Source organism: Raphanus sativus, chromosome 7 (assembly GCF_000801105.2).
Source record: "Raphanus sativus cultivar WK10039 chromosome 7, ASM80110v3, whole genome shotgun sequence".
Lineage (NCBI taxonomy): Eukaryota > Viridiplantae > Streptophyta > Magnoliopsida > Brassicales > Brassicaceae > Raphanus > Raphanus sativus.
The window spans coordinates 25077531-25092131 of record NC_079517.1 but is presented as its reverse complement, the minus strand read 5'-3'; the positions used below and the strand labels follow the sequence as shown (position 1 = coordinate 25092131).

The 14601-nt window shown below is 44.3% G+C and overlaps 1 protein-coding gene across 6 annotated transcripts; it reads right to left on the bottom strand.

The window, feature by feature from the left end:
* Positions 1-12035: 12035 nt before the first annotated feature.
* Positions 12036-14011, bottom strand: LOC108851730 (uncharacterized). 6 transcript variants are annotated; one of them, XM_018625192.2, is made up of 5 exons: positions 13798-14011; positions 13482-13625; positions 13280-13386; positions 13070-13184; positions 12036-12611 (listed from the first exon to the last, which is right to left on the bottom strand). In XM_018625192.2, the coding sequence occupies exons 2-5, from the start codon at positions 13583-13585 to the stop codon at positions 12491-12493; spliced, it is 447 nt and encodes a 148-aa protein (XP_018480694.1). In that variant the 5' UTR covers positions 13586-13625; positions 13798-14011; the 3' UTR covers positions 12036-12490. The 6 variants fall into 6 exon arrangements, 3 of the variants coding, with proteins under 3 accessions (XP_018480694.1, XP_018480693.1, XP_018480692.1); XR_001949382.2 differs by having other exon boundaries at positions 13280-13396; positions 13482-14011; XR_008936627.1 differs by having other exon boundaries at positions 12036-12608; positions 13066-13184; positions 13280-13396; positions 13487-14011.
* Positions 14012-14601: the final 590 nt, after the last annotated feature.

Genomic DNA, 14601 nt, shown 5'->3' with positions numbered 1-14601 from the left:
AACGGAGACCTAAACTAAGGTCTAATGCGGAGCCAGAGGCTGGAAGCTAAGGACTTTCACCAAAGAGATCACAACGAAGAGGAAGCTCACGTCGTAACAAAAGAAGCGCAGGACCCGGTCAAAGGGAAGCTGTTGCGGATCCCTCAATAAACGGAGAAGATCTCGGGAACCAGTTGGCGACGATCAAGCGGGACCTGAGGCTATTTAAAGATAGAGCAAATCAAGAGAAAAAGATTATTATTCATTTTGACGATTAATCACTTCATCTTTTAAGCATTTTGTTATCTTTGTAATCATCAAGAGAAACATTTTTTGTAACCATTCTTTTACCACAATATCAATACAAAATCGAAGTTCATTCAACAAGTTATTACGGGATTCAGCCCGCGTTATCTTTCCCTAACCTTTCCTAAACCTTAAACCTGATCTAAAATCTAGGTGGTGAGTTTAATCCCTCACAATTGGCGCCGTCTGTGGGGAAGAAACAATCGAATCCCTTACTCTAACTTGAGGATGAATCCTACCGATCAGACCACAAATCCGTCTGACCTTAACCTCCCGATTCAGAGCGATGGCTCACCGAACGACGGAGGCTCTAGTCTCGTAACCACGGAGCCTCGACGTGGCGACCACCGATCTGGGCAACAGCTTCCGGCTGGCACTCGAACGAGCCAGATTACAACCGGGGCTACTAACCCGAGATCATCAAGTGGAACCGCCTCCGGGCTCCCGACCACCGAGAATCCTCAGCAGCAAGCCACCCCAAATCAAACGGAGGCTCAGCTCTCTGAGATTCGCCAGATGATGATGCAATTAGTAGACAAAGCTCAGGAAAGTGAGCGTACAATGCATCAGCTAGCTGCTCGTCAGCAACGATTCGAAGAGATAACTAGATCTCTAAACGCAACAACCCAACCACCGCAACGTCAAGCTCTGGGGGTCACTTTCCGAGATCGATTGACCGATCCCTCGTTCCCCCGAGGACGTTTAGACTTTTCCCCTGATAGCACTGTTCCGGAAGGACGCGGATCTGCTTTCCAGACACCTCATACTAGGACAGCTCCCGTGTTCAATCCGCCTATCACCAGTGTTATGGGAAGCAACGTGGCAACAACCAGTTCAACACCTAGTCAGGTCGCTGATCGGAGCTCTCGCCTACCTCCTCCGCCACCTGATTTTAGGTCCGGGGCAGGAGTATCCTTCCCATCTGGAAGCAGAACAGCAGCTCCGGTTTATCAAACCAGAGGCTCAACCCCCGAATGGGGACGGGTATCAACGGATAGATTCCGATAACCCAAGAGCTGGTGAGCGATTTAGCCCACCAGCTGCATGGGAGGATGAGCCCACACGATTCCGTCAGGAACCTGCCCGTCGGGTACCTAATAACGACCCAAATGTCCTTCCCATGGAAGGACCTGAAGCTATCCGTAGATATATGGAACGAACTCATGCAGCTCTCCAAAAATTGGGAGATCAAGTCCATAAAGCTACGAGCTCAGCTCCCGAAATCGATAGCTTGATCGAAGAAACCCGTGGAACTCCATTCACTGACAGAATTGCCAGCTCCTACATAAGAGATACCCGAAAAATCAGAATTCCTGAGTATGATGGGACCTCCGACCCAAAGGCCTATTTGAGAGCTTTCCGATTGGCAATCGTTAACACAGGAAGAATGTGAAGCAGGTTACTGCAGGACATTCGCCGAAAACTTGGTCGGAACAGCCCTTGAGTGGTTCTCTGGTCTCGAACCAGCCTCGATAGATAGTTTCGATCAGTTAACTAACGCCTTCATGAAGCAGTACTCGACCCATATCCTGAAGCAAGCCTCTGAGGCCGACCTTTGGAAGGTCAGACAAGGAATGGGGGACTCACTACGAGTCTACATCGAGAAATTCAGGGCAATAAGAACTAAGCTCTCGAATCCTAACGACCTAGTCGCCATCGAGGCTCTTAGGAGAGGTCTGCTCTATAAATTGAAATTTTGGTCAGAGCTAACACTCAATACTCCTCCAACTATCGATGATGCTCTTCATAAAGCCACCAGATACATTACTTTGGAGGAGGAGACAGCCGCATTGGATAAACTCCACAAGAAGCCTCAGAATCACTCAAAGGGTGAATCCTCTAAGGCAAAGGGACCTCATAAAAGGGGGAACCCCCGAAACAACCAAACTCAGGGAGAACATTCCTACGCAATCGAGGAAGACAAGGAAGAGAAACCTGTCGCCGCAGCAAACAAAACTCCCTGGTCAAAAGGCTTTGATAAAAACAAACATTGCTCTTATCATGATCGAGAAGGGCACTCAACTGAGGAATGTTGGGACCTCAAACGACAACTGGCAGCTAAATTCGCAGCCGGAGAAATAAAGGGAGTGGACCTTAAAAAGCCACCACCTGAGAAGGAGACCGATTCGCCACCTCCAGCTCCCAAGAAAAGAGTCGAGTTGATTCTTGGAAAATTCCCCCAAGGAAAAAGTTTACAAGTCGAAGCTCTCTTGAGCAAACCGTCCCCTCAATCGAGCCCCGACTCGAGGGTGGACTGTATCCTTGGAGGATCAGACATATGTCAAGACTCCGTCAACTCCATTAAGGATCACGTACGGAAGGCTGTGTCTAACACTGGACCTAAGCCTCCCAACCCCGAGTCCAATACTAAGATCTCTTTCTGGGAAAGCGAGACCTCAAACCTTGACAGACCTCACGATGATGCGTTGATTGTCACCCTGAACATCGCAGGATACGAGGTCCCTAAACTCATGATAGACACAGGAAGCTCTGTCGACCTTATTTTCTACAACACCCTAAAAGGGATGGAAATAGACGACTACGAAATTATTGGCCAGAAAGCTAATCTCGTAGGCTTCTCCGGAGAAACAGCTACCTCATTGGGCACTATAAGCTCCCAGTCATAGCTGGCGGAATAATGAAAATGACCAACTTAGTAGTCATCGACAGACCTTCCCCGTTCCATGCGATCCTGGGAAGACCCTGGATTCACAAAATGAAGGCAGTAGCCTCGACGTATCATCAATGTGTAAAATTCCCAACACCCGAAGGGATAGCTACCGTACACGGTAGCCATAAGATATCCAGGATCTGCTATTTGGGAGGATTCGAAATCCTCAAAAAATCCCCCCAATAGCAATTACAGATCCAGGAGGGTCGCGAAATGCAACAAAATATTCGAGGTCCCCCCAAGAACCTCACCGAAAAAGTTTGCATCGACGACTCAGATTCTGAAAGACTGGTGAGCATCGGATCCGAGCTACCTCCTGAGACAAAAAAGGAGCTCATTGATTTCCTGAAAAGCAATGTCAAAACCTTTGCATGGTCCACCAGCAACATGAAAGGCATAGATCCGAACGTCACCACCCATAAGCTAAAAGTAGACCCTACTTTCAAACCGATCAAACAAAAGCGTCGCAAGCTAGGCCTCGAAAAGGCTCAAGCTGTTAACGACGAAGTTGACCGACTTACGAAAGCTGGGTCCATTCGAGAGGTACACTACCCCGACTGGTTAGCTAACCCAGTAGTGGTAAAGAAGAAAAACGGGAAATGGAGAATCTGTGTAGACTTCACAGACCTGAACAAAGCTTGTCCTAAAGACAGCTTCCCGTTAGCTCACATCGACCGCCTGGTTGAAGCAACAGCTGGCCATCGACTCCTATCCTTTATGGATGCCTTCTCAGGGTACAACCAAATCATGATTGATCCTGACGACCAGGAGAAAACTGCATTCATAACTGAACGAGGAACCTATTGTTACAAGGTTATGCCATTCGGATTAAAGAACGCATGAGCTACCTATTAGAGGCTAGTAAATAAGATGTTTGCTGGGCAACTTGGAAAAACCATGGAGGTCTATATTGACGATATGCTAGTCAAATCCTCAGCTGGAGAAGACCATATCTCCCACTTAAGGGAATGCTTCGATATCCTTAACAAGTACGATATGAAGCTCAATCCCACTAAATGTACTTTCGGGGTACCCTCAGGCGAGTTCCTAGGCTATCTCGTAACCGAAAGAGGCATTGAAGCCAACCCGCATCAGATAGCAACCTTCCTAGAAATGCCGTCACCTAAGACAACCAGAGAGGTACAGAGATTGACTGGACGAATCGCGGCATTAAATCGATTCATATCCAAGTCCACCGATAAGTGCCTCCCATTCTACAAGCTTCTAAGAAATAATAAGAAGTTCTTATGGGACGAGAAATGCGAGGAAGCCTTCAAGCAATTGAAAGCTTACCTCTCTGAACCTCCGATCCTATCTAAACCTGTAGTAGGAGAGCCATTGTACCTGTACCTCGTTGTATCGACTGCTGCAGTTAGCGGCGTGCTGGTACGAGAGGAACAAAACGAACAAAGACCTGTCTATTACACCAGTAAGAGTTTGATAGACGCCGAAACAAGGTACCCTGCAATGGAAAAATTAGCTCTAGCAGTCGTAACAGCTGCCAGAAAATTGCGACCTTACTTCCAATCTCACTCGATCGTCGTAATGACCTCACAACCATTACGAATGATATTGCACAGCCCTAGCCAGTTAGGGCGATTGGCTAAATGGGCCATAGAGCTCAGTGAATATGATATTGAGTATAGACCTCGAGCAGCAGCGAATGCTCAGGTCTTTGCCGACTTTATCATTGAACTAGCATTCGAGCAATTAGACTCCGAAATGGAATCTCCGAAGTGGAGCCTGTATGTCGACGGAGCCTCATCAAAACAGGGCTCCGGTGTCGGTCTAAGGCTAACTTCTTCAGCGGGAGAAACCATTGAGCAGTCATATAGGCTCGGATTCAGCGTCTCAAACAACGAAGCTGAATATGAAGCACTAATCGCAGGGTTGAAACTCGCCCTAAGTCTCGGAATTCGAGAGCTAAACGCTTATAGTGATTCACAGCTAGTAGCTAGCCAGTTTCACGGAGAATATGAAACGAGGGACGAAAGAATGGGGGCATATCTCGAAGTCGTCCAGAACCTCACTAGGTAGTTCGACAAATTCGAGCTAACAAGGATCCCACGAGGAGAGAACTCCTCAGCAGATGCGTTGGCTGCTTTAGCCTCCACGCCAGACCCCCTCGTAAAACGGATCATACCCGTAGAAGGAATCGAAAAACCAAGCATCGACATAGCTACTAAAGCTGAGATAAACAGCAAGCTAACAGAGCAACCCGAAGGAACCTGCCCTGAAACGGTAGCTACCCAAATTCTCACAACATTTTGGTTCCCAAAAACCAGAATACGTAGCTCTAAAAAGCATACCTCCGGGAACACAATCCAAAACACGGAAGGTATTCCTCGAAATTCAGACTCCTTGGAGCCTGATCTCACGAATACCCCCGGGGGCACCAACTCAGACCCACTCGTCTGCAGAGTTAAAACCAGAAGCCGTTCAGCTCTCAAAAATTCATCTGGGGGCACCATCCAGACCCCAGAAAATAATGAAGAAATTGGAGGTATTCCTCGGAATTTAGACTCCCTGGAGCCTAATCCTACGAATACCTCCGGGGGCACCACGACACCAGGTCCCGAACAGGAACCTCCCTCGTCTCTTCATAACAAAGTTGTAGGAAGAGAGGATTGGAGAATTCCAATCACGCAATACATCCTGGAAGGAAAGACTCCACCCAATAAATGGGAGGCTCGGAAGCTCAAAGCATTAAGCGCGAGATACTGCATAATCGAGTCTGTCCTCCACAAACGAAGCGTTTCCGGACCTTACCTAAAATGCGTCCATGGCCTCGTTGCTATGAGACTCATGAAGGAAATGCACGACGGCTCCTGCGGGAACCATTCTGGAGGAATAGCTCTAGCCATCAGAATCAAAAGACAGGGTTATTTCTGGCCTACCATTATTGCAGACTGTGAGGTCTACTCCTCTTCATGCGACAAATGCCAGAGGCATGCACCGATTATACACCAACCTGCGGAAAATCTGTCCAACATATCCGCCCCTTACCCATTTATGAGGTGGTCCATGGACATCGTAGGACCACTAGTAGCGTCAGGAAGTGGAAAGAAGAAGCTACGCTTCCTCTTAGTCCTAACAGACTACTTCACGAAATGGATTGAGGCTGAAGCTTTCCAACAGGTAACCAAAGTCGAGGTCGAACGATTCGTGTGGAAAGAAATCGTGTGTAGACACGGCGTCCCATATGAAATCGTACATGACAATGGAGGACAGTTCATATCCCACGACTTCAAAATATTTTGTGACAAATGGAATATTCGCCTGACCTTCTCAACACCTCGACGACCTCAAGGAAACGGCCAGGAGGAGGCTGCTAATAAATTAGTATTAGCAAACCTCAAGAAACGCCTCGGAACCCAGAAAGAACTCTGGTCAGAAAAGTTACCTGAAGTACTTTGGGCATGTCGAACCACCCCACGAAAGGCTACAGAAGAAACCCCTTTCTCCTTAGCCTACGGGATGGAAGTTGTCGTCCCAGCCGAAACCATTGCTGGTAGCCTTCGCCGGGAGCTCTGTACATCCGACCCCGCAGCTAACGATCAGCTCCTAACGGACAGCCTCGACCTAATCGAGGAAAGACGGGACCGAGCCCTGATTCGCATTCAAAACTATCAGCAAGCAATGGCACGACAGTACAACTCCAAAGTCAGGCTCCGACAGTTCGCTGTAGGTGACCTAGTACTTAGGAAAGTTTTCGAAGGAACCAAAGAACCAGATGCTGGAAAGTTAGGAACCAACTGGGAAGGTCCCTATCAGATCATCCATGTGGTACGACCTGGCGTTTACAAGCTCCGAAAGGTGCGAACCGGGGTACCTGAAATCAGATCGTGGAACGCCACGAATCTTAAGAGATACTATCATTAGGTACCTAAAATTCCCGAACTACGTTAGGCTTGATCCCTTGACTAGGTATGTAGGCAACTCCGTCATGAGTCAGCCCCAACCTCATTTCAACACCTCGTTCACCACAACCAAAGGGGGCATATGTCTGACTAAAATCACATAGCCCAAGCAGCAATTGTATGATTACTATGATACCATGTATCCAATTATCAATAAAGCAATTATTCTCGATGTCTCAATTCTTTAACAACATAGGTCCCTACAAACACGGACCTAGGGTCCTAAAACCCTCCGGATCAGCTCAGGTCTCCATGAACCTGAACCTAAGGTCTTAAAACCCTTAATAATCTCGAAGGTCTTGAAATCCTTCAAACAAAGTCAAAATTTGATAAACTAACCTAAGGTCTTAAAAATCCTTAGAAACCACTAAAGGTCTTAAAATCCTTGTCAAATCTTAAAGGTCTCGAAATCCTTATCAAATCTCAAAAGTCTTAAAATCCTTATCAAGTCTCAAAGGTCTTTAAATCCTTATCAAACCTCGAAAGGTCTTAAAATCCTAAGCAAGTCTCAATGGGTCTTAAAATCCCACAAAAGGATTCAGGTTCCCAAGAACCCTTACCTAAAGTACCCGAGTTAAGCTCAGGCTCCTAAAAACCCGAAGCTGATCTCAATACCTCAGGAACCCCTCTTAAGGGGCTAAAAACGATCCAAGTCTCCAAGACTTATCACGAAAAATCAGGGATCTAATTCGGAGGATCCACTAAACCTCTTAATTAGTAACCAAAGCACATTTTCTATCGAAACTCTTAACCAAGTTCGAGTTCATCCAAGAAAGTGATTAAGTCAAATCGAAAAACTTAAAATAAAACTGAAAACCAAGTCTTGATAGATAAAAGGTTTAAAGGCCTCCTCAGGCCGACGAAGGTTCAAAAGATCTTAACAGAAACAAAGGTTTAAAAGCCTCCTCAGGCTATAAGTCTTAGAAATAAAAGAAACCAAAGCCCATTGGGCGGAAATCCTAGAAACACATGAAAGAGCCTCAGCTCTTAAACTTCCTTGTCATCCGAGCTCTTCTCAGCTTCCTTGCCAACCGGATCTTCCTCCTCAGGAACCTCTTCCTCCATCTCCTTGTCGCCACCTCCAGGGGCGGCTTCGACTGGGGCTGAGTAAGAACCCACATTAGAACCGAACTCTCCAGAAAAGGAGAGATTAAACATATTAACCTCAAAAGTACCTGAGCTCTCAGAGAGTTGGGGAAGAGGGAGCTTGCCGATCGAGAAATCCGAGACCTGAGCCTTCTTGTACGCCGCAACAGCCTCTGGCATCATTGCCACCGAGCGATCATACTCGTCTTGAGTACTCTTAATCTCGCCATCCAGCATGTCTTTCAGGAGCTCGGTGTTGGCTTGAATCTCTTGAGCATGAACCAGGAGATCGACTTCGTCCTTCTTCTTGGAGAACTTCTCCTTGACAACAACCAGAACTTTGTTATAAGCATCAGCTACCTCCTTCTTTCCTCTCCGGACGGCTAGCCTGACCTCAACTTCCTTGTTCTTCTGGCTGCTCTGGGACGAAGCAATCAGCTCCTTGACTTGATACTCGGCTATCTTCCGAGCAGCATCCAAATCCCCAATCTTCCTATTCTTCTCCTGGAGGTCAATCAACTGGCTCTCGATCGTCCCTTGCTGAGCATCACATTTGGAGCCAAGTCTCTTTACCTCGGCTTGGAGATCCGAGATCAGAGCCCGAGTCTGATTGAGCTCAGTCTTGGTGGCCTTGACCAGATCAGTGACCTGAGCTAATTCCTCAGCACTGGGGGCATTGTGTACGGCGTCCTCAAACTTGAACTGAGCCCTATTAATAGCGCCAGCCAGCTACAAAAAACAAACGATTTAGTGAAAATCTTCCAAAAGTAAAGCTAAAAAGTTGAGATAGACTTCATACCTGACCCATGTGATGGGCAATATCAACGTACTCGTCCTTGTTCGTGAGATTGGAGATCGAGGGGAGGGAACACCCGGTACTCTTCATATGCCTCATCAGAGTAGCCAAACCCCACGAATCATCCAAAACCGATCCAGGCTTCGAATGAGCAAAGTTCCAGCCAACGGTTCCCCCTCTAGAAGGGGAGGAGGAAGACCTCGAAGGTCTGTCAACCTGGTCAGTTCGGGACCTCTTGCTCCTCGGGGGCTCAAATTCTGGAGGATCCCTCGCCATTTGAGGATTAGCTTCAGTCATCGGAACCTCGGAGGGAAGGCCAACTCCCTGAACTTTAGGCTCCGAAGAACCAACACCTTTAGCAGGAGCAGAGCCTCCCTCGTCAAGAGCTTCCTTCACAGAGTCAAGGAAGGATCCTCCTTGGTTCTTGTCGCTTCCTCTAGAGGAGCTGGCAGCCTTGGTCGATCTACCCCTGGAATGGAAGGAAGGCTGAATAGGCATCTTCTGTGATTGAGTCTTCTCGGAAGTGCTTGCTCCAGACGAAACTTCGAATACTGAATCACCTTCAGAGACTGAATCGTAAAAAAGATTCATTAATCTCGCAAAACATATTCGAATAATGAGAGTTAGAAATTATTAAGGGAAGGTTACCTTCTAAACCGGCAACCGTCATTGAATCAGGGAAGGACGCCTGGTATCGTTCAGGAAACCTAGCTGACCCAACTCTCGAAGTGGTGTAAGCTCCCCAAGTGTTAGGGCTGTGCTGCAGCTTCCTGTAAAGAGCTCTAGTAAGTTTACTAGACAACTTGACATGGTCCTTAACTTCTACCAAAAAGAGTCAAAAGACAATTAGCACATCACGATAAGCAAAAATAAACATGCAAACATATCCCTAAAATCCTAACCAGAAATGTCAGACCAAGAGGTCCTGAGGTCACGGCCTACATGAACTGTCGAGGGGTCAATCTTGACATAGAAGTACTTCTTCCGCCAGTCATCATCACTGGCCGTGAACTTAAAGATGCCTAGCCCTGGACGACAGGGGAGGTAGTAGGTACCGCTTCCGCCATCCTTGGAAGTACTCTCCTTTATAGAAAAGAGACTCATTAGCTCAGTCAACCCCACGATAACTCCTTCCTCCTTGGCCCTAGTGATGAACCCATTTATCACTCGGATTACCGATGGGCAGAGTTGAGAAAGGGCCAGCTGGTAATGATCTAGGAGATCTAGCAAGAGGGTGGGAAGAGGGAATCTAAGATGACACTTAGAAATATATTTCTCATGAAGACAAAACCAACCCTCCGGAACGGTTTCGGGGGTTTCATCTTCGGTACAAGCTCTAGCTAGGTCACTCTGGCCGTGAGCTTGAACAGCAAGATTGACGACGTCTTGACTCTTCAAGAGCGAAGGGAAGTGAGGTCCGGAGGAGGCGCTCTTGCCCCCTTTCTTCTTCATCCTCTTGACTCTTGCTCCGATCGAGTCTTTAACCTTCTTCTTCTTGGCTTCTGTCATCTTTTCACCGGCTTCCCGCTTGACCTTCATAATGCGGGCACCGGAGGCTGAGATTTGAACCTCGCCGGAACCTTCTTTTTGACTCATGGTAGTAAAAGGAAAGGGAAATAGGAAGCAAAAGAGAGAAATTGGACTAAGGCGAAATCTCAGAGAGAGGTTAAAGATGGAGAACTAGTTCGATCAAGAAGCGGATTAAAAAAAAAAATAAGAAAACGCAGTAAAATAAAGGAAAAGAGGTGAATTACCTTGGAAACCGTCGAGAGGCGTGGAGGAAGTGGAGAGACAAGCAGTTAATTCTCTCAGCTTTATATCCCATCACGTCTCGAAAATCGGAAATCAAATTTCAAACTCGCTTTAATTTAAGTCGTCGATCTAATTAGAGAGAGATTACAACCGTCCGATCAAGCGAGAATATATATGGTTGAGATAGCCAGTAATCATTATCTCAACCATAAGATCTAGGTTGGGCGGCTAGGTCTAGCTCCCGAGAATAACGAAGTCTAATCTCGAAAGCTGGGGGCAACTGTTGGGCCCGAATATGGCCCGCTAGCTGATAATAAAACCGAAACAAGTATTCGGCCCAGTCAAAGCCCAACACGTAACGGAGACCTAAACTAAGGTCTAATGCGGAGCCAGAGGCTGGAAGCTAAGGACTTTCACCAAAGAGATCACGACGAAGAGGAAGCTCACGTCGTAATAAAAGAAGCGCAGGACCCGGTCAAAGGGAAGCTGTTGCGGATCCCTCAATAAACGGAGAAGATCTCGGGAACCAGTTGGCGACGATCAAGCGGGACCTGAGGCTATTTAAAGATAGAGAAAATCAAGAGAAAAAGATTAATATTCATTTTGACGATTAATCACTTCATCTTTTAAGCATTTTGTTATCTTTGTAATCATCAAGAGAAATATCTTTTGTAACCATTCTTTTACCACAATATCAATACAAAATCGAAGTTCATTCAACAAGTTATTACGGGATTCAGCCCGCGTTATCTTTCCCTAACCTTTCCTAAACCTTAAACCTGATCTAAAATTTAGGTGGTGAGTTTAATCCCTCACAACGATCACGTCTCTGATGCAGCCTGGCCGTAATTGTTTAGATTCAGTCCTCATGAAAATGGTGTTCCAAATGGTTGTGTATGCTATATGGAGAGAGAGGAACTCGCGTCGTCATGGAGGTGCTTGGGTCACCGTGGAGATGCTCACACGAGCTATTGACAAACAGATTTGGAACCGTATTTCATCCCTTCGAACGCCATGAGTCACCCTTTGAAAGGACTACTCATGCGTTGGTTCGAAGTCAGCTCACCACTATAGAAGCCACAAAATATTCTTTTATTTTTTGTTACTTTATAGGCCGAATAATATGGTATCCCCTCTTGTAAATTTCTTATATTGATCAATAAATTTGATATTCAATTAAAAAAAATTGAATATCTATTTATATAAAACTGTAAATTTATCTTCAACATAATTAAAATTTAAAATCGACATGGCTTAACAATTTTGTAAATTTAGATAATTGATTGTCTCGATTTTGTAAAAAAAACTATGAATTAAGACAATTTACTTTTAATTTGTCAAAAAAAAAGGATTTAAAATATCATATATATTATTTTAATAATTACTTTCAAAATTTTAGTAGGAGTATTTAAGATTTAGGCTTTGAAGTTTGATATTAGATGTTGTATATTATTTCGGGGTATATATTATAGTTTAAAGCCAAAAGCAATGAGCATAGACGTTTTTTATTTATTGTAAAGCCAAAGTCAATGAGCACTTTTTATTATTAAAGGTAGATCATTACACAATCACAACATATCAAACACTTTCAAATTATCTCGCGTTAGGGAAGAAGTCTGAAGTAGTTGATTGGCTAGTCTCAGTAGAACTTTTTGTGTACATCTCTTGGCTACCATGTTTCTTTTCTACAATGTTTGTGAGTAGAACTTTTGTGTACATCTCTTGGCTACAATGTTTCTTTGAAACAATGTTTGTGAGCCTCTTCTATATCTCACGACCTCCTCTTTCGTATCCACTTGAAATTAGCCCTTCGTACAACTTTGGATTCAGTAGCTTGGTTCTGGAACATGACTGCTGTAGTGCTAAGAGCAATCTCAAAGACTTGCTCTTTTTCTCATTCATTTTTGCTTCAGGAGCATCACAATCTAACGCAGACGATTTATGGCTCAAGATGTCCTGAAGATTAAACACATAAAGCCATTACAACATCAATCCTCTGCGGCCAAGTTCTTCCAAGATCACTGGCTCGACACGATTCACTATTCCACGACCATCAGCTACTGGTCTCGCCCCAATCATCCAAAGATTCCACTTTTTTCTCCTGCAGAAAAAACAAACTCGATTGAATCAGAACTTAGAAACACAGCTCAGTTTCTCACTTCATCTGGTAACATAACGTATTTCAAATCCAGTTTCATATAACCAAATATCAACAGAGATTCAGACATCTAAAATGGAAACTTAAAAATCAAATAGGAAGAGACGCAGAGAAATCTGCTAAAACTGCAACACAAAGAACACAACACAAATCAGCATATCAAACAATAAAGAAATCATACTGAGAATATATACAGAAAAAAAAAATCAAGGTACAAAACAGAATCGTAAAATGTAACAATTTTTTTTATAAACAACCACATAAATTGTAAAATAAAATGCAACGGAATCGTAAAATACCACAAAATAACTAAATCAACAATTTCGCAAGAGAGATAAAGAGAGAGATCAATCTCGGCATGTTTCAGCCACAGAAAATAAAAAATGACAAATTTAACTTACAATAGCTTTAGTGGCCTCCGAAGGAAAGTAAGTGGTGAAGAACAATTCAATTTGGGTATAATATTAGCTCCGTCAAGGTATTGTCTTCGAGAAGACCCGTTGCTGAGAGTTATTCCTGAATAAAGCAAACGTAGCAAGTCTAACTAAAGCCTTGATACAAAATGACATAAAGAAGACTTAAAAATATGGTTCGTATATAAGAGGTTATACCTTCGGTGCTTCGGATTCTGAAGCTGCGCCACCAGCAAAAACATCTCTTCGAGCTCTCCCACAGTCTGTCTTGCAGTTCTTGCGGCACCGGCTCTCCTCTACATTGGCTGTGTGAACCTTAAGAAAGTTAAGAAGGATAACCACAAAATCTAAGCTTCAATTTCGATGCTTTAAACAAAAGGGAAAACGGGTTTCCATATACCTTACCTTATGGATGAGACGTTGCTGCAAGGGGTTTTCAAAGAGAGATAGCCTAGCACAGTAGCACTCCTGACATGGCGGAAAGAATCGAGATGATGAAGCCATGGTTGGAGCTGGTAATTAAAAGAGTTTGTTCTTTCAAATTCTGTAGTGGTAGTGTTGTTCATCATTGAGAGCATGCACATTAATAGGAGAGCTTTTGTCAGTTTCCTTGGAAGATGATGAGATTGATTAAATACGAGAGAATGTTAGAAGTGGGGTAAATCACGTAAATGCTTGGAGTAAAGAAGCATGTCAGTGAAAACCAAAGACGTTACACAGATTTTTTCGGAGGCGGAGTCATCTGAAGGCAAGCGACGGCGAGGCTCTGTACTTTCCGTTTGGTTTCTTCGCGGTAAGATCATCGAAAATAGGAGATTTTCTGTTGGAATTTATTGCTTGAGAAAGAAGTGATTGATAGTAGTTCAGATTCGTGAAACAGAAACGAAGAAGAAGAAGATCAAAGGGTTCAGCATAGAGTGCAAAATTAGGCATTGGACAAAATGAAGAAAAGGATCTCGCGTTGGTGAAAAAGGTCACGATGCTTTCAATGAAATGGGCTTCCTGGGCCATTCAGATTAACCTCGGCCCGTAAACGAATTGAAGCCCACCATCCGCAATCATTTGATTACGTGGAAAAATGTTAAAACCTGATTGGATAATTTTTTATGCCGACGTGGTCAGTCTATCTGAGGTTTATATTCTCCTTTTAATACTTGTTTGATTCAAATAATCAAGTTATGATATTTTTCTATCGTATAGGCATCTCTTTAATTTATTAGCTTTGGTGTTTTACACAATTTTACATATTAATGTGTTAAAAAATCAATATAGTGTAGTAATTTAGATGAAATTCTAGTTTTTTTATTGCTCAAATATCTTTTGGGTCAGATGAACCGGTCCTAACATACACTACAAGAAAACACAACTATAGCAACGAAAATTAACGAGGAAAACTAATCCTTGTAAATTTACGTCGACTTTACGAGTAACTTACGAGGAAATTTAAAATCAATGTTAGTTCGTCGTAAAATAAAGACAAAGGAATTTCGTCGTAAAAAGACGTAACGTAACGTGGCTTT

What these genes read in the sequence shown, in the direction of transcription:
- LOC108851730 (XM_018625190.2), bottom strand. Translation starts at nt 13,665, where the DNA reads ATGTGCATGCTCTCAATGATGAACAACACTACCACTACAGAATTTGAA. An exon ending in CAGAATCCGAAGCACCGAAG is followed by an intron (nt 13,185 to 13,279) that starts GTATAACCTCTT and finishes TGCTTTATTCAG; the next exon opens with GAATAACTCTCAGCAACGGG. An exon ending in CGGAGGCCACTAAAGCTATT is followed by an intron (nt 12,612 to 13,069) that starts GTAAGTTAAATT and finishes TTTTTTCTGCAG; the next exon opens with GAGAAAAAAGTGGAATCTTT.